Below are 19,629 nucleotides of genomic sequence, written 5' to 3' on the forward strand. Positions count from 1 at the left end.
ACCTCACCTGGACCCATCTTCCTCCTTCTGTAGTATGTACCGAACACTCACCATTTCCAAGATTATTCCTGCTGGTAAACCTGCCTTCGAGGCAGTGCCACTGAAAGCAAAATGTTAAAAGAGTGTAAAACCCATTAGTACAAGTCCTTTTGATTACTCCAACCGTATTCCCACAGCCCTAGAGCTGTTCATCAGAGCAGCTTTACATATCTGCATTGTTCATTTCCTAAGACTCCCAATATTCCAGGAAGGCAGAAAAAAGTTTTAACCCACATAGCACAAAATATAAAAGCCAAGGAATATGCTCTACCTTTACTGCTACATGAAAGACAGACTGTGTGTGTATGTCACTTTTCTCACCAGTGTCTGGTTCAAAGGAATAAAAAGTTGAAGGCTACTAAAATGTCAGGCTGAACGGATGTAAGATGGTTCTTCAGTGATAGTGACAGCATTTGGTGCAGAAGTCTGTAAGATCCATTCTTGCTGATAGCCCTTGGTGGGGTTTGTTGTCTATTTATATCTTGCTATTTCATGTGAAATACCATGCAGTTGTTAAAACATGACCAGAAACTTGAACAAGACAAATGATGTGCTTAATGATGGCACAAAGCCCATTAAAGGAATTTACATCACATATGTGAGAAAGAGAAATGTTGGACAGTGGAGCCCTGTAGCATGGACAGATTGGTCAAACAAACAGGTAGTATAGACATCCAGTGATTGATCCTGTTCTCATTAAATGCAAAGAAACAGAGCTCTTCTCAGTCAGCCCTTCCTCCCAGGCTGTAGGAGTGCTGCTGTTTGCTTTGAGCAGGGTATGAATATCAGGCTGGTTTGTGGAACACTGATCATGCAGTTCCTATCGGCTATTCTTCTGGTTCTGGCATTTATCCTTGGTTCTGTGTCAAAGCTAAAAGCTCATTTTCTTCTCTGATCTTTCCCCTCTCCCCTTCCTGTTTCTCCTGCTCTTTGCAGCCCTGCAGGAATGGTACTATTAAGTAATTGTGCACTTAGAGATGTCTGTGCTTGTGACAGGGGTGATCTTCAGCCAAACCTACCATGGCTTGAGTTTCCTTCCCCAGACCTCAGGACTTCTTAGTTCTGAGTACAGTTATAGTTGGAAAAGAGCCTCTGTAAAAATTACATCTTGTTGTTCCATATTTATTCTCCCTCAGTGGATTCCATGTCAAATTTGCTCGGTTTACCAGTCAAAACAAGATATTTCTACCTGCCAGCTCTGCCAGCTCAGCCTGGGCTCTGGAAATCAAGCTGTGCTCTCTCTGCTCTGGACATCATCACCAGCCAAAAAGGAGTCTCAAATCAAGGCTGAGCTGAATGTGATTTTGATTATGCATGAATATAATTTGTTCTCAGGTAGTATCTCAGGCTGTGTGTGACAGGCAACAGCAAGGCTCCTGTGCTGTACAAACATTGACAAACGAACCTTCCCCACTATCTGTGGGACAATGAGCCATCACTAGGTCCATTTTACATCTAGGGGACACCAAGCTGGGGCAGCTTGTTGGGAATGACACAGAAACCCCTTGGCAGCACAAGGAATAGCTCCAGGAAGTTCAGCTTCCGGCTATTGCTATTCATGAGAAAAGACCTAAACACCTTCAGTGCTCTGGTCCACCCTACCAAGATCAATGCCTCAGCAGTGGTTACCCTTGCTTGGTTCCTATGACAGTTATCATCCCGTGCTTGCATTTGGGACCAAGGCTCATCAGTCAGCTGCAAAGTGACAACTCCAAACTGCCCCTTCCTCTCCCATGGGTCACAAGGGCAGCTGCACTGCAGAGCCAGATGGGTTTTCTGATCAGGGGATCTTTCCAAACACATTTCTCAACTACTAGGCTGTTTCCTGGTGTATTTCTTGTCCTTCTCTTACACATTGGCCACAGTGAGACAATCCACCTGAAAGCTTCTTTATTTAAGGAGCTTTGTGAGACCTTTAGCAGTCTTTGGAAGACTTAAGCATTTAGTGAGACCACAGCAGATGATTCCTCCAGGTTGGGGGAAACTTGTGCCATGGGAAAGACCAGGTTCAGGGGCTGCTACAGGCAATTCCACAGAGAATGCATAAAGAAGGGGGCTCACCACTGCAGTTGGCAAAGCTCTGTGTGTAATATCAGAGGCTGTCACATAAAGAGAGGAGACCACATAGGTTACCAGTGAGATGTTACTGGTGGGACAGTGTTACCTGAAGAAGAAAACCTCCTCCAGTGGGGAGGTCTGCAGGAAAGCCCAGTCTGCTGGCCTCCAGGGAAGGGTCTCAGCTCGGTAGGAAATTATTGAAAGTGAGGGAGAGGGTAGATTATGAGCTGAATTTTTCTTCTTATCTTCTTTTCATAGCAAAAATAGAACATTAATCACAAGTTCCTCTACATGTTTTTCTTCCCTGTTGCACACTAGCTCCTTGCTAGTATTTGAAGCTTGAGAAAAAAAAGTTTGATGTGTACTCAAGTTAATAATGTGTGATTATTATGTTGATGAATTGCTGGAGATGACTATATATGTAAAAGCTCTGCAAGACTCACTCATCCATGCATCCTGAGTGAGAGCAATTATTTTGGTGAACAAATGGCAGTTAGTTCTATCTCTGAATAAGAACTGCTGGGATAAAAGGTAACCTGGTAACTTTTGTCCTGCTGAATTTCCAGGACACTTTTTCAAATCGATCATTACCATCATTACCCAAATGATGGAAACCCAAGTGCAGGAGCCAATCTTGCAAAAAGTGACCAACTTACAAACTTGGATTCTTCTTCCTCCAAAAGTCTTGTAATTCTTAGTCATCACTGAATTTTGTAAGATTTTTTTCTGTCTTGAGACTGTGGAGAAAAAGCAGAACAACAAGAACAAGGCACATCCAAGAGACTCAGAAACTGGGAGGTGAAAACATAGGATACCATGTATAATATCTGGAAATAGGGAGGCTTGCTTGTGTGTGTGTTTTGCTTCTCATGATTTCTAACTCAGACACATGATTTTAATATGAATGTCATGATATTTTCAGGCCTGACTCACTCTTTTTTTTTTCAATACTTGCACTGTAAATTGTCCTGGCTGTCACTGAGCATAAGCCTTGGGCATGGTGTGACCCCAAAGCTCTGCCTCCCAGCTAAGCCAAAGGGCCACGTGGCCTTTCTAGGGTAAGGAAAGGACCAGGCATGTAGTATGGGGAGGTGGTGGTGGGGAGGCATCTGAAGTGAGTATTGACTAAAGCCCTAGGGACAGGCTCTGTTGGGGAGGGTAAGGTAGGCACCAGAAATGGGCTATATCTCCACAAAGGACATAACAGAGGTAAAAAGACAGGAGTGACCTCCTCTCCCTTGGAGACTCCGGTCACTAACTTTGTGCTGTGTTGGAGGATGAAGTACCATGGCCAGCACCTTCAAACAATCGTCTCGTGGAGGCGTGGCAAGGGGGACACAGAAAGCTGTCTGCTGCTGCTCCTGAGTGTCCCAGCCCTGTTTTCTCTCTTTGTACATGTTTGACATCTCCTGGTCTTGCCATCTTGTTTTTTCTCTTTTTTTCCTGACTGGATTCAATCCAGGGGTTAGATCCTGTGGTATCCCTTAAAGCCAGGAGTCCATGAACAGTGATAAGGAGGTGTGACTAACTCCTTAAAAATTGAAAACACAGGGAAAAAAGGGAAACACCTTCTTGCCGTCACTTTGATAAAAATTTCAAGTTCAGATATTTTATTGTTACAAATACTTCCAAGACAGAGTAATGGAGTTGATATGAACAGAGAAGCTTTGTTGACCCATTTAATTTAATTTGGTTTGGCTCATTTTCAGCTAAAGGAATTAGATGGCTCGGGATTTGGTAATGAGTGAGGGTGTCTTCCCAGACAGGTCATTTACTCAAGTGTTGGCCAGGTGTGCAGTTGTTTGGGAATAATATTTCCTGTCCACGTGAGAGAGAGGCTCCTCCATGCAGCAGTTATCTACCAGTAACGTGCCAGGAAATCCCAGCACTGAAAAGGTGAGTCAGGACCTTTGTGCCCTGAGTGGGCAGATGAGAAGTGAGATAGACTGATGGATAACATGGGAGAAATTTCCACAGCTGCCATGCAGGAATAATTGCTAAATGGCCTCACCAGCCACCTTGGTAGCCCCACCTGGGGTGGGTGGAGGGTCTTGTGGAAGGAGGGAGCTGGGTGGTTAGATCCTGTGTCAGTCCACAGCAAGCTCTGGGATAGGATGAGATGGGATGGAAGGTCCCACTTATAACACCACCCCTGGCATTAGGAGTTGTTTGACTGGAGGTAGGAGGATAGTGCTGTGGCTTCTCCATGTAGTTTGCTCGACTCCCACTTCCTGGGTGGTTGTAAGGAGTCTTGTGGTCCTGTGGGGGTCCTGCTACTAGGGGTTCAGCCCTCATCCTGCTTAAAAATCTGTGTGTGTGGACTTTGTAGCACAGGAGTTTGTGCAAGAGTCCAGCATTCTGTGTTGTAAAGGGTGTTTTCTAGGCTGTGCTGGTTTTGGCTGAGGTGGAGTGAATTGTCTTCATGGTGGCTGCTATGGGGCTATATTTTGGGTTTGTGCTGAAAACAGTGCTGGTAATGCTGAGATGTTTTAGCTGTTGTTGAGCAGGGCTAAGGCCTTGTTTGTTTCTCACACCAGCAAGTGGGCTGGGGGTGCACAAGAAGTTGGGAGGGGACACAGCTAGGACAGATGGCCCCAGCTGGTTGTTACTTTGGGAAGATAAACACTGCTCTGAATGTCCCATCTTCCTTGTGTGTGTATACAGGTACTTTGTTCGACTGAGTCCATCAGTAATACAGGTGCTGTAAGGGTTGGTGTCTACTCTCTTGTTCCATTGTAAAGCCTTTACATATTAGGCCTTGTTTTTATTCAGCCTGGGTAGCTGTCTACCAATATCTCTTAAAATCAACCTTGATTTAGCTTCCTCTATAATCCTTCAATACCTCTGGGACAACCTTTACACTGTTTTTGCAGACAGTTGATTGTTCTCTCCCTCTTCCAAGTTTCCATGGGATATTTGCAATATGCCACTCTAATACCTACTAATCCATTAAAAAACCCCATGAGGTAGATTAGGTAATCCACTGTGCCTCACAGATTGTGCTCCTTAGCTCACTGCTTTCCCTAGAACAGTCACAGAACGAGTGATACATCTGCACTGGGAAAGCATTTTTCCCATAAAAGGATCCCTTAGCACTGGCTCACAGGCAGGCACAGCTTGCTTGAGAAAATCCTCTTTCTTCAGATCTACAGGGATAGCATAATTTGACAACATGCTGGAAGTGTAGCTGTCATTATCAAGGTGAACCTGTGTGCTTGCAAAGAGCATGACAGAATAGCAGCACCTGAGTGGTCAGTTCTGCCTGCTCTGCAAGTGCTGTGTCTCTTGGCTCTTTGCTGATGAATTGGCCTCACTGCTTGCTTGGAGAAAAGGCTGTTTCTTCCTGAAGATATTGATTTGTTCAGTGTTTGGATATTCTAAAGGTCTACTCAAGAGCTATGCACTGGTTGTACCCTCCCTTAGATGTGCTGTTCCTCTGGGCTGTGTTTGATATCACCGTCTTGGTGAGAGCTTGATCTAACTTTTCATTTATCTTGGGAAATCTCTAGTATTCCCCTTTCTTAAATGAATAGTGCAAACTCAGTCATCTAACTGGGAGGGGTAAAAAGCCAGGCTGTCTGGAGAGCAGAGTGGTACAGGCAGGAAATCCTCTTTAGGTTCCTTGCATAGGACATTGCTGTGTGTGGTCTGATGTGGATGGATGGGAAGCCTAGCAAGGTTAGGCACAATCTTGTTCTGTGCTTGGGCTCAGTGGCTTAAAAAGTGCCAAGCACTCCCTGAAGAGGTATGGTAAAATGCAGGAAACCTGTCAGGCAGAAGAAACTGTTATCTGCCAGACCTATTTGGAGACTAGCTTCAACCTCCATGAGAATCAGTGGTGGTAGATACTGCTTCTGTCCCTGCAGAACAATGGATCCATGGACAAGTAGCAGGCATTGACAGCACCAGATATCCTGGAGACCAGGGCCTTGTCTTTCAACTCCAAAACACTGTGCTTGCCTCATGTGGAGGAGATTCTTCAGCAGCAGCAAGTCCCTCATACTCCCTGTTCCTCCACAGACAAGAAGGCAATGTTGTATTTGCTGACTTGCCATGAAAACATCTCTCTTTCTGGTAAAGTACAACAGTGACAACAAGCATAATGTCATGGTATGATGTGACCTTTTAAGTCCAACAGATGTCATGGAGTGACCTGCTAAGAGTAAGAGGAAAGCTTTGATATCAGCCTCTGAACCTGTTTGCTCCTGGCTGTTTTGCTGACCCTAAGAAGCTTAGTGCACAGCATTGGCTGCAAGTGGGAGAGGTCACAGAAATAAGACTAAAAAAAACAAGTAGAAAAAGGGTTGGAGATTGTTTAATGGGTATTTAAACCAAGGTGTTGTTGGAAAAGTTTAAATAGGTTCTTAATAGGTTCTACTACTCTACTCCACTCTGGTGAGACCCCATCTGCAGTACTGTGTCCAGCTCTGGAGTCCTGGGCACAAGAGGAGTGTGTCCACAGGAGGCAACGGAAGTAATCAGAGAGCTGGAACACCTCTCCTGTGAAGACAAGCTGAGAGAGTTGGGATTGTTCAGACAAGAGAAGAGAAGGATCTAGGGAGACCCTCTGGTCAGTCACCTTTCAATACTTAAGAGCTGCATATAAGAATGATGGAGACAGACTTTTTAGCAGGGCCTGTAGCAATAGGACAAGGGGTGATGGTTTCAAACTCAAAGACAGGAGATTCAGACTAGATATAAGGAGGAATCTTTTTACAATGAGGGTGGTGAAATGTTGGAACAGGTTTTTTCATGGTAGAAGCCTCATCCCTGGAAACATTCAAGGTCAGGTTGGATGGAGCCCTGAACACCCTGATCTAGTTGAAGGTGTCTCTGCTCACTGCAGGGGGGTTGGAATAGATGGCATTTAGAGGTCCCTTCCAACCCAGACCATTCTATGATTAAGATACTTGCTGAACTTGACACTTCTAGATGTCACTGCAAATCAGAGATGCTATATGAAAGTGGTTTCCAAAGCATTTCTGCTTTCATGATATATGGTCAACTTTTCTTGCTCCTGAAGCAGTTTTAACACTTACTGGGTTTGTGCTCGATGCTGTACCTAAGCTAAAAAAAGGAAAGGAACAGGAAAATTAGTGTTGAGAAGATGGTTTGTCATTTGGTTCATGTAGCCTGCTGGGATGACATCTTTTAGACATTCTCCTGCTAACTGCTGTAGCAGAGCCTCAGTCTTGATCTGTGAGCACAGCTATTATGGGATAGCAATTTGTGAGCTCCTCTTACACTCTTCCTAAATAGTGGAAACCCAGGAGCATGTCTGTTCTCTCTGTGCTGAAGGGTAGGCATAGGCTCCTCCACAGTGAATTTGAGTGTCCTGATAGCAGGCTGGCCTCTGAGTTATCTTTTGGGTGGGTTTAAAAATCTATGGCCTAGGTCTAAGTCCATCAGATGAAAATGATTCAAGCGTATCTGTTTTGTGAGGGACAGAGTGGGCTTTCATAAGAGATTTTATGGTTGCATCCAGGCAGTAGCTCCTCAGCTATTGACAATCCTCGTGCTGCATCTGCTGCCTTCTGCACCTCTGATTACCTGGGAGCCCTTGTCTCCTAACTAACCACGACTGTCAGACCTTGTATAACCAACTCATTGCTGTACATAGTAGTGACGTGGGTTGTGGTTTTAAGTTGTAAACACAAAGCCAGGGTGCCCTGAGGTTCAGTGCTGTGAACAAAGCAGAGGCAGCAGCGTGGGCAAAGCATTTTCTGCAGAGAGAGCAAGTAGATACTGAACAGTTCCCCCTTGTTCAGGAAAGTGGAGATAAAACTGAAAGTCCTGGAAAGGAAAATAATCTGTGTGCTGTTCATGCCTTTGGCAAGCCTGAGAATGTCCTAACTCCTTATCCTGTGTGTGTGTGTGGGGGGGGGGGGGGGTCACTGGAAATGCAAGTAGGGCACTGCTGTTCTGTGGCTACACATCTGCAAGCCTTGCCCTCTTCATGCCTGCCTGTATCACCCTGGATTTGCAGAAAGAGTTCTGCCAGTCAGTGCAGGGCAACCTTGCCTGGGACTTGCCCTTTCTGGCCTCTAGTGCCACTACTGTCCTCCGGCTCCTGGAGAGCTGGGGACAAGGAACAAGTTTTTAAATGGATGGAGTCTTAGGCCTGTGGATATTTACCATGGCAGGGTAAGATGTAGGCCTGTTCTAAATGTAGGTTTAGTGGCTGAAACCTCTAATTTTCTCTGGTTAGCCTTGTTTACTCAGCAGAAGACCTTAAAACAGCTTTCAGGCTGCAGGGATCTCAGAGACTGGTGATGCCACAGACAGGGTGCAAGCAGGGAACACTGGGCTTGTGCACAAAGCTGTCTTGAACAATTTTCCCTCTTGTCCAAAAGAGACAGCTCTGTACGCCTGCTGCCTGCACGCACCCTGATCTGATGGCCAGAGCTAATCTCTAACCTCCTACACGAAGTGAGCAGCTCCCAGGATGGGTGCAGGGGGTTTTGAGAGCCTTCTGTGGTTTTAGGGGAATGCTGTATGTGGAAGGTTGCGAGGAGGTTTGTTTATTTTTTTGTGGGCTTTTTTGTGTGTCTCTGTGCTGGTGACATGTCAATTTTGCTTCAGTGGTTTGGCTTCTGGATACCACGCTTCAAAATAGAGATGTAGGCAAATTGGCAAAATGCCAGAGGAGAGCAGCACTAATTGTCAAAGCTTTAGAAAACATGACCTCTGAGAAGAGGCCGAAGAAATCAGGTGCATTTAAATTAGGCAAGACCGCATTGGTGGGGAGGGAAGGGATGTCATGGTTTCTCAGTACATAAAAGCTGTTGCTTAGGAAGGATGATTGATTTATTCTTTCATTATCATTGGAGTAAATGATGAGGCAAACCTACCTTTACACTGCAGAGAAGATTTAGTCTGGATATTTAGGAAAAGCCTCCAATGCAGTGAAATGCGGGAAGTGATTGTCCAAGAGAGCTGTGACTTTAAAGAAACTCTGTGGTTTAAAGAAACTCTGGTCTGGTTCCATGAAAAATATGGGCTGTGCAGCCTCCCAAGGTCCTTGTTAGTTCCTTTGTTTCTGTAGCTTAGGCTAAAGGGGAGGTTTGGGGCTGATGCTTGTCCCTTAGGAACAGCAAGCCTTGGCTTTTCCATCATGGCCAAGCTTGTGATCAGAAGAAATGCATGAACATCCTTTAAATGTTGGCTATAGATCATAAAAATGGTGTCTTCAGTGGATGATAATATAAAGTAAGGTCCGTTTATATGCCCTGCTTTTGAGTCTTTTTTGCTGTATCTGTATTGCAGTTGAAGATCTGATGGCAGAGAAACTCAGGCTTGCTGTAGTCTTAACTTTCTTCACAAGGAGTGAAGAGAGCCAGTACAGTGAAGACCTTGGTACAGGGCAGTTGCCCAAGTAAGCATCCACTGCCTGGGGAGACCTTTTACACTGAGTTTTGTGCTATTATCTTCACTGCTCTCTGCAGTGGAATAGCTGGAAGAGATGTCCTGATCCAGGCTGCTATCACCTCTGGCTGTAGTGCAGGTGGACACAGGCTTGGAAACATGACTTTTCCTTTGCAGTTGTGCCCTAGGAATTACTTCTGTAGCAACACGACTCTAGGTTCTGGGGCTTTTAAGCATTATAAAATAAAATGTGAAAGTAATTGGTTGCTGAAAAAAATATCACAGATTAGCACAACTTGTTCTCTACCTTGACTGTTTTTATATTTGACAAGTATCACTTGCAGAAAAAAAAGGACAGGTTTTATTATAACTCCTTTGTCTCCTTCCCTTCCAACTTTCTGAACACATTTTTCACAGGCATCAAACTACTTTGAGGACAAAATGTGAGTGATTTCTCCAGTGGTGGTGAAAAACCAGGACATATGAGGGTGCAGTTCACTGGTGAAAGTGGCAGAATTTCTCACACTCCCCTCACTCACGATCTTGCCTACAAATCTTTTTGAGGCATAAGGTTTTTCTTTAATGGGAAAAGGTCTAGATTTTTTGCACCCATTGGCAAGGCACAGATAAAAACATGGACCTGTAATATCACGTTTGCTTCTTTTGTCTCAGATCCACAAATGCAGAGTTCTGGTTTTTGGACAAATTTACAGGTGATGTTATCCATAATCTAAATACCCTACTTTTGTTTCCCTCTTGCCTGAAGCTATTAACGTTGTCAGAATTGATGTTCTTTGTTTTGTGTACTACTTACAGCCTGAATGTTGGACATCAGCAGGTTTAGTTTTTCCTTGGGCTGCAGTAAGAGGTAGGGCATGCTTTTCCTGTTGGCTGTGTTCATGTTCTTGCATCCCTTTCCTGAGGAAGCTGTGAGCCAGTCTTCACAACAGGGATGGAGAAGGTGAAATGGCTTCTCTGTGATCAAGCTAAGAGCAGGTCCAGTAAAGGCAGGACTTTGCACACCTTCATCTTTGGTGTTTCGTATGGCAATCACATGCTGCCTGTGGGTTGATGGGCACACGCCCCAGGGTTTGCAAGCAGGCAGTGAAACCTCCCACTTGCCATGATAGATGGAGTGTGAGGTCTTGGCAGTGCCCAGAGTGGCCAAGAGGAACATTGCTGACTGTGCACGGGAGCTGGGTGCAGCTGAGCCCAGCCTGCTGGGGAGCAGCCTGGCTGATCTCCACTCCAGTGTCCGTTCCTCTTGGAACTGGGAGTCAGGAGGTCTGGATCTTATCCACAGCTCTGACACTGAGTCACTGCATGACCTCAGGCACTCGGATACCATGGTGATGAACACAGCACAAATGTCTAGACAGATAGATTAGATTGGATAGACTTTGGATTTGGCAAATATTTGTATATCACCACTGTCAGCTCTCCCCTGCTATAACCACCCAGCTCAGTGGTTTCAGGGGGTCTCCTACACAACAGAGTGGGGAAGAACAACTTTTTGCACTGAGGGAGGAGGGGACACATAACCACAGTGACACAAGTACCAGTGGTGACAGACTGGCAGCAGAGCAGGCAGTTGGGCAGCTCTTGGAGGAAACAGCACTGCATGGCAGAAAGGCTGAGGAGTCAGGAGCTGGCTTCTCCCCAGCACTGCTGCAGCCCTGTGCAGGGTTCCCAGCTTTCCTCCTCTAACCAATTAGTCTCTAAGTGCCTCAGGGCAATGGTGACTTCCTCATACTATGGCTTCTATCACAAGACCCTGATTTCAGAGAAAAAGACAAACTGCCAAAGTAAGACTTCCTTAAAAGCTTTCCTGTGCCACTTTCAGCCTCTGGCGCAAGGGAGGATGCAGGAGAATCAGCTCCCCTCAAAGTGACTCTGGGTTATTTTCCCACCTGGTTCCCGTGTGAAAGATAAATGCAGCAGTCAAGCAAAGATGTTCCTAGGAGTGTACCCCATGTAGGAATTTCCAGAGGTCTGCAAGGTCTCCTGGGCACCCCTGGGAGTGAGCCAGAAGTGCTGGGGAGGAGCGCTGCCACTTTAAAGAGATCTGCATAACAGGGCCTAATTACAGTTGTTGATTCTGGTGTTTTCAGTCTTGTTCATATTCCATTAAAGAATAATGCTGCTTAATTTGCAGCAGAGGGTCTTGGTTAACAGTGCACCCAATCACCAGGCAGCCCTAATGACACTATTTCCCTATTTCTGGTGACACACAATTAAAAAATCACTTTGTTTCTAGTTGTGTGGTTCTCCCCTCTCCCCCGATCTCCTAATTACTAAGTAATTTAATGATTAACTGTAAATATTTCAGCACTTAGATCTACTAATGAGTCCATGGAAGAGTTAATACCTTGAGTGGCACAACTGGTTGCCATTCTATTTCCAGTACTGCATTGCAAGGAATCATTTTTCACCTTGTATGTGTGAGAAGAGAGGCTTTACTTGTGGTGAGTTTAGATTTGTCCTCTGGCTTTGGGGCTATGGAGATGACAGGAGAAGGGCAGCAATCAGAAACTCCATCTCAAGCTACACGAGTTTTTTTACTGGTTTTGGTAGTGGATGTGTATTTCTCTGCAAATGGTTTTATGTGGCTTAAACTTCACTGAAAGGGCTGTGCTGTTGCCTGGCTGTGGGAGCTGCTAGTCAGAGGGGTTTAGGTGGAACCAGGTATGAGTCTGGGTCTAGTTGGGATGCCCACACACCTGGAAGAAGGGACTGAAATGGCTGGTTTCTGCCCTGACTCTAGAGGTTTGTGGGAAATGGTAATACAGCTCTTGCCACACTTGGACAAGAGAGAGGAATGGGTCTGGCTGTGACTGCCCATGTGTGGTGTCCCTTCACAAGCTCATCTTGCATGTTGCAGCCACTGGCACTTATTTTGGCCTGAGGGTAGCCTGGTTACTGGGTAAGACAGTATCTGAATTTCCCAGCAAACCTGGTTGCAGGTGTCTGCCCCAGCTCTGTGGCTGCAGGCAAGAGAGTGTGAGGTGACATGGGCCCTAATACCCATGGCAAAATGGGGAATCTCTTCTCTAACCCAAATGCTGCTCTGCTCTGAAAAACCACTATATGAGTGCTGCTTTGTCACTTCATAGATCTGATCCCTGAACCTGTCTGGTATCTTGGGCATTAAAATTCACGTGGGGTTTTCAGACTGAGCACTCTGAGCTGACAGAGTGATGGAGGAGTGAGCTGGAGTGTCTTTCCTGCCCCTGTGTTGCATGGGCTTGATTGCTATGTTCTTTGAATGGTCAATCAGTAACACCTTATGCAAGCCCACTGGGAGCACACTGATGGTCTCTGAAGGCATTATTTGGAATAACCAGAGATAATTGTATAACTAGGGGGTAATTAACTTCCAGGAATTAAAGAATCAAGCTTAGGCTGCACTACTTCTAGGGGTGAGTCTGTAAGGCTGGGAGTTAGAGTAGTCTTCTTTAATCATTTGAGCATGTGACTTGGAAAACCTTGATGCTTGGGGTATGTGAGGCTGCTTCAAATAATATTCATGCATTTCTAGGCAATTCCTTAATAACAGGTAAGGGACAAGTGCATGAATATAGTTCTAACACAATCCATTTGTGTTTCAGGTAACCCTGTCACAGTGGGAATGAGCATCCATATCTCCAGCATTGACCAGATCTCTGAAGTCAACATGGTAAGCTTGGAAAGAGAGGGGGGGAAAAAAAAAACAAACCCTTGATAAAAGGTTCTTCCATTCCCTGATGGAGGTGTGCTTCCAAGATAGTGGCTTCTTGGAGCCACTTGAGATCTCAGGTGCACTTCTTAAAAGCAGGGAATGTTACACCCCTACTTCCTTCACTGAAGTACTACAGATCTTCCTTGCAGCTGGGAAGTTGTAGGAGAAAGAATGACATCTTTCTGGTGCTGCAAAAGTACTTTTTCCTTCTGCTTTGGGCACAGAATTTTGAGGGGTGATGGGAACTCCGTTGTAAGATGGAATTCTTCCTCACTAAAGAGTAAGGAATTCAAGGATGATTTCTCCATGAGTATTTTGATGAAAAAAAATCAAACACTTACCTGGGCTGTAGGAAAGGAGGTGTTTTGGGGTTTTTTTTCAATTTATTTGTTTTCTCAGCATACTGATTTCACTTTGAGCCTGGCTCCTTTCACCCACTGAATGGCCTGTGTTACTGGGACTGCCTGTCACTTGTCCCCACAGCCTCAGGCCCAGGCTGAAACAACCTGAATGCACTGAAACAATATTTCTAAAACAGGACTGGCATGTGGGACCTCTATGGTACACACACCTACTGCAGCTGGTGGACAGGCTGAAAGCCTGCAGTTCACTTCCTAATGTGGGGTAAATTCTATTAGGCTTAGTGAATGTGTATGCCCTGAAGTATCCCTGGTGTTACTTGGGAACATGTGGATGGAGGAACTCTGACATCTCTGGAGCTAGTGGCATCTTATCCAGGGCAGACTCTCACTCCTTATCCTTCTGTACTGGTTGCAAACACACCTTTAAGCCATTAAAGCTGATGCCTTAAAAGAGTAAATGTGAGTTGTGGTTTTTGGTTGACACAAGGGCAGTGGTGGCTTTACAATCAGCCTGGGCTTGCCAAGTTGAAAATCAGACGGTGTTTGTTTGTGCTTGCTGGTGCTAACTGACATTTCTTTGGAGATCTGTACTGGAAATAGAGGCATCTAATGAAGATCTTGTTTTGGGTGGCATTGCTAGGCTTGGCTTTCATAGCACTGAGAAGAAAAAAATACCTGCTTAGATAGCAATGGTTTGGGGTGGAATTTAAGTTACTTTGATCATGATTTGGGTGCACATCCAGGCCTGTGTTATCTGTCTCTCAGAAGCCCTTAGCACCCAGCATAGGACACGGATTGCATTGATCATTGACTAACCTTGCCTTGCCTCCTTCTGTCCAGAGGCTTTTCCTCCAAACTGCTTTCCAAGAGTGTGAGTGGAGTGGAAGGCTGGTAGAGACCTCCTGGCAGCAGCTGTCCTGTTCCCTGGTTTCTGACACATGCAAGAGAATCCTAGGCCAGTTTAGAGCTCTTGCTGCTCAAGTCAATTAAAACTTTGGTCTCCCAATGCTCCTGTCCTATTTATCTGTTTCTGGACTCTCCTGCCCTGTTTCTCTGGCCCAACAAATATTCTGCTGTTGCATGGGGCAGGGAGTGGTGAGGGAGGAGGGGAAGCAAGACAATCTTGTCTTTTTTGGTTTTCAAACTGCTTGAAAATCATGCATATGTTGGTATGACCCAGGGTGAATTGCTAACAGTGAACCTTCAGGTTCTCATATGGAACAGTTTCTTTTGCAGACTCTCTGCTATTATCCTACCAGTGCTGTAATTATCAGCATGACATGTTACACCTTAGTCTAGTCACAGTGACCCTGGGCAGTGTGTACAACCAGAATTTCAGGTACGGATTGCTGTCCCCATTGCATTGGGTAGCTGTGCTTGAGGTTAGTCTCAACATAGAAGAGCCAGATGGCTTAACCTAGTTCCATCTATCTTGCCTGTCAGGGCAAAGCATAACTTTGAGTCATCTCCTTCCCCCGTCTCAACTTGAACCTGAGTTTTCCTATGTGGAGAACCAGCTGTCACCCTCTGCTGGAGCCAGCTTCAATGGTGTGGGGTCTGGGCCTGTAGCTGAAGATCCCAGCTTACACAAACATAACTAGGAGGGAGTGAGGGTTTGGTTCTCTGCTTATCTGTAGCAACTGCCCTGGTCTTCCTCTGTAGAGCTGAGAAGATGGCTGAGCACTGCAGAGGCTGTTTCAGGATGAACCTCTTGCTGGAGGTGTGTCCATGAAATATAAAGGCTGAACAAGTGCTTTGTCATACACCTGTTGGAGCATGTGGGCAGGCCTGCTGTGCCCTAGGCTAGTAGCCATTTTCTTAGCAACACTTTTCAACCCTTGTCATGTGAATACAATGGTCTCCCCTCTCCAGTGAAAACCTGCATCACTCTGCCCCAAGATGGCTGGAGCAAATGCTGGGGAGAAATATCCATCTCTGTGAGGTGCATGGGAGAGCAGGTTGCCTGGCTTGGACCTTCATCCACATGCTGCTCTGTATTTTCCAGAATTATTGATGGACATTGAGTGTTTTGGTGGTTATCATATGGCTGTAATATGGTTGGGCACCAGGCACTGTCCATGCCACACTCCTGTTGATAGTGCAAAGACATCTCATTTCTGGAATCTTGATTATCCCTCCTAGCCCTCTGTCTGACTTGATATCCTGCCCATCCTTCCTACATATGTTAGGAGGGAGCTGGAGAGGACATGACAAAGTATGTGAGAGCCTACCCAAGATTAAGATCTAGGAGCACCATGGTGAGGCAGCTTCAAAGAAGGGGTTAAAAAATGAGAATCATCTTAAATAAAAAACATTTAGGGAGCAGAAGAGTTCTTAGGTGATGCAAGTTTCCAGGCTGAAGGGATTTTATGTGCATCTTCCTTCTGTGTGACAGATGCCCCAGGGAAAGGGCTGTGTCTTACCCCTGCTTCTGGACATGGATACTGGCAAGAAAAACAAGACATTTTTTGGCATCATGTGTGATTGGGAAAGGAACTGTGCTGCGAATACATTAAAGGCACACAAGTGAAGCTGGGTTGTTATGGCAACCAAATAGCTTCTATTGTTCCACAAGGAGTGTTATTACTTACTGCCCCTTGTAGGATAATTAATTAATCCTCAGACATCCTTTTGGGAACAATGGCCCTGGTGCTGGGCAGGCTGAAGAGAGCCCCCAGTTCTCCCAGACATTTCCCTGGGATTCTTGGCATCTGCTGACTGTGTGATGGTGAGGAAGAAGTGCTGTTGGTTACTAGCCCTTGCATGATTCAGAAAGTTGTTTTCCACAGGAGTCCAGCTGGATATGGTGCTGTGGAGGAATACAGCTCCACCCATGATCTAAGAAGCACTCCTTGCCTTCACTCCCATGGGAGCTGTATTCTCAAAATGATGTGGTGACATTTCAATTCTGGAGGATACTCTTGTCTCTGCAAAGACAAGAGTTATGTCTTTAGGCTGGAAGTTCCCAGGCACTCTGATAAACAGGGTAGTTTGCAGGTGCCTGTATTTGTTTCCTGGTGCCTTGCTATACAAAGGTGATGCATCTCCAGCTCCTTGGGGGCTGTGTCCAGATACTGTGCCATGGTACAGCTCAGAAGATGGAGTCATGCCAGGGAGCAGGATGTTCATAGGTACAGTGTTGGCTTTGTAATGATCTCCCAATTATAAGGGATAAAAACCACTGTCCTTAGTTTAAAAAATGGCACCTTCTTGTTCATCACAATTGCTGCCTGTGTGTGTGGTCAGCTGTATTTTCAAGCTCACTTGCTAGAGTAATGCTTTATTACTGTGTACTCCTCTTAGCCTTGCTAAGCAACGCTGAGCTGCAGCCTCTGTTCTTGTCAGTGATTAGAAGGATTATTTTCTGAGCCAAGATCAGTGACATCAATTGAAATGCCTGGGAAAGGATGCCAGGGGCCAGGCCAAATAGGTATTGGGGAGGGCACATTAGACTGACAGACCCTCTGGGAAGTGCTGATCCATGAAGATGAAAGGCCTAGCTGGAGTCTTTTCACATCCTCTACAAATCTGCAAGTTGGGGATTTAAAGGCAGGCTGAAAGGAGAAATGTCTTCATCATGATGTTCAGCAACTAAGATGATCTGCAAAGAGTGGAAGGATGGTATCTCCTAATTCTCCTTAGAGGAGAAACAGGCTGGATAAGTTACCTGGTAAATGCTGTTTTGCTACAACTGGTTGAATTGCAGAAAGTATGGAACATCATGCATGTGTTCACAGCTGCTTGTTGGTGTATGGTGGTACCCGGACAATGCTATGTTCAGACCTCTTAGTCTGATACCCAAGTTATTGAGGAGTCTAGCAGTTCTTCTGACCCAGGAAAAGAGAAGAGCACTGACAAGTGTGGAGCTATGTGTCCTGAATACTGCCAAGAGTCACCATCAGCTTAGTGGTCTGGTTCAGCCAACCTACTTTGGTGGATCCAATTTTGATGCTATCTAGAATCAATGGCTGCAGGAGGACTGGAATTCTTCCTTGAGTCTTGCATGTCCTTACAACAGACAGCTGAGGACTAGACTTCCCGGGATATATTGTACTTGCTGCATGGTGGGACTAAAAGCTAATATTTCCAACTGTAGCCTCTCTTTCTCTAGGTTACCTCTGGAGACATATTTTTCTAGTACCAGGCAGTTCAGACTCTCTTCAAGCATTAATGAGCTGCTTCAATAAGGAAAAATAACCAGAAGTTTGGTCTGCATTTGAAATAAGAGTTGGTTACACTTTGTAATGCTTCAACTTCCCTGCCCTATGATCTGTGCAGTCCTAAACCTGCTCCTTCCCGTGTACCTGCACACCTCAGGCAGCTGGGAGCATCCAGCCGTTGCAGTTGTGATGTCTTTGTGGCTCCTATAATTTATTCATCCCAAGATGCTCTCCTACATCTGCAATAACATTGTTTCAGTTTGTTATAGCACTCGCTTTAAAGTTTTATAAACCTGGTGACAAGTTGAAAAGTTACAAGAAGATTGTAGAGGGCTAGTGTAAGAAAAAACATCTTCCAAATACAGATGTTTGGGAGAATGTGTTAAAGGAATGATGCCTGTGGGACTGGCAATACCTTCTGCTGGGGGTCAGTCTGCAGTGCAGATAGTTTAGAGATTTGTGCAGGATGCTTGGCAAAGCTGACCTTGATGCTTTGCTTCATTGCCCCCTGCTCTCTACTTCTATCACACCTGTTGCCCCACTGCTTCTTGTTGGAGTGGCTGCACTGACACTGGCATCCTGCACTGGGTCTCATTGGGATTGTGGAAAGAAGCATCATGTCCCAACTTCCTGAGGCTTACTTGAAAAACAAGCTATCATGTTTGATAAAGAAGTTTTCCCTGTTCAGGAGAGATGTAAAGCATGTTCCAAGGCAGTAATGTGCTGTGAGGTTTTTTTAATTGGCTTTTAACCCAAAAGAAAGTGGATCAGGTTGTATGTAAGGATGTTCTTCACTAGCTCAGTTCATCCTACAACCTGTCATGCCATCATCAGTGAGGCATCACTCTTCTCGCTGTGTCAAATTTTCCATCTACTAGGCAAGCTTGAAATAGTCTTTGTAGTGGAATCTGTCCTGATCAGGCTTTGCACTTCTGTTTTCCATGGAATATGAAAATGCAGTCACTGGTTGAATCTCAGTTTCAGTGTAACCCATGCACAGTAGTATTATGTGCTTGTCTCTGCTGTATGCTGGGCATAGCTGACAAAAGAAGAGAGGGTGGATGGCTGGGCTGCCAACAAGAGGCTTTCTTTGGTACACAACACAGCAGCCTCTTCACCTGTACATCCCCCTGGTCAGAGCTCTTGACTTTTGGCCTGTTTCAGGGAAGAGGCAAGAAAATGTATTTTCATGCAGAATTGCTGATCTGGATGCATGATGTCCAACTTGTAGTCAAATTATGCCTGCAAAAACCTGTTTTCCTTGGACCTGGTGCAGCTTTGGCAATAGCCTTTAAGGACCCTCTAGCAGACCCTCTGCATGTCTGCAGTGATGTTCAGAAACAGCTTTGCTGCAATATGCCCCTGCAAAGGATCTTCCATTGGTACAGACATCTTGAGCTTTAAAACCCAGGATTTTTAAGAAGTTTCTGCTACTGTGTTGTACCTTATGCTACCACACATTCTCTTCAAATGCATCAGCATTTTTCTTACTCTTCTTTGAAAGTGTTCTGCTTTGTTGCCATCTATTTTCAATGGAAAAAATTACATACAGGTGTTTTCCAGTCAGTCTATTCTATGTCCCTGAGTATCCAAAGGCTTTTAAAAATCAAAGGTTAAAGCATTTAAATCCTACAGTCAGAGGTTTCTGGAGCTATATGCTATGAGATGCAAGTATGACATGACACTCCAGTGCTGTGAAAGTTTCCCTGTAGCCTAAGGTATCTCCAGGCCTGTGACACTGTAGTGTGAGCGTGTGTGTACATTGTATCTTGGTATTTAAGGCTGCTGAATACTGAAGATTGCCAAAATACAATAAAACTAAGAGACAGCTTTGGTTCTGAGCTAATGACGTTGTGCTGTTACAGGGGCTGTAGTCCTGTTGGGTTGCTGTAAGCTGCTGAGGATGCAGGTAGCAGATGATGCTGTG

The 19,629-nt window shown here is 45.2% G+C and overlaps 1 protein-coding gene across 2 annotated transcripts in view; it reads left to right on the forward strand.

The window, feature by feature from the left end:
* Positions 1-19,629, forward strand: part of LOC127389688 (gamma-aminobutyric acid receptor subunit beta-4) — a 69,110-nt gene that overhangs the window by 13,069 nt on the left and 36,412 nt on the right. For both annotated transcript variants that reach the window (XM_051630423.1, XM_051630424.1), the window contains exon 3: positions 13,071-13,138. In XM_051630423.1, coding sequence (XP_051486383.1) covers positions 13,071-13,138 — 68 coding nt within the window. The remainder of the gene's footprint in view (positions 1-13,070; positions 13,139-19,629) is intronic.

The sequence above is a fragment of the Apus apus genome, chromosome 12, assembly GCF_020740795.1.
Source record: "Apus apus isolate bApuApu2 chromosome 12, bApuApu2.pri.cur, whole genome shotgun sequence".
Classification (NCBI taxonomy): Eukaryota; Metazoa; Chordata; class Aves; order Apodiformes; family Apodidae; genus Apus; species Apus apus.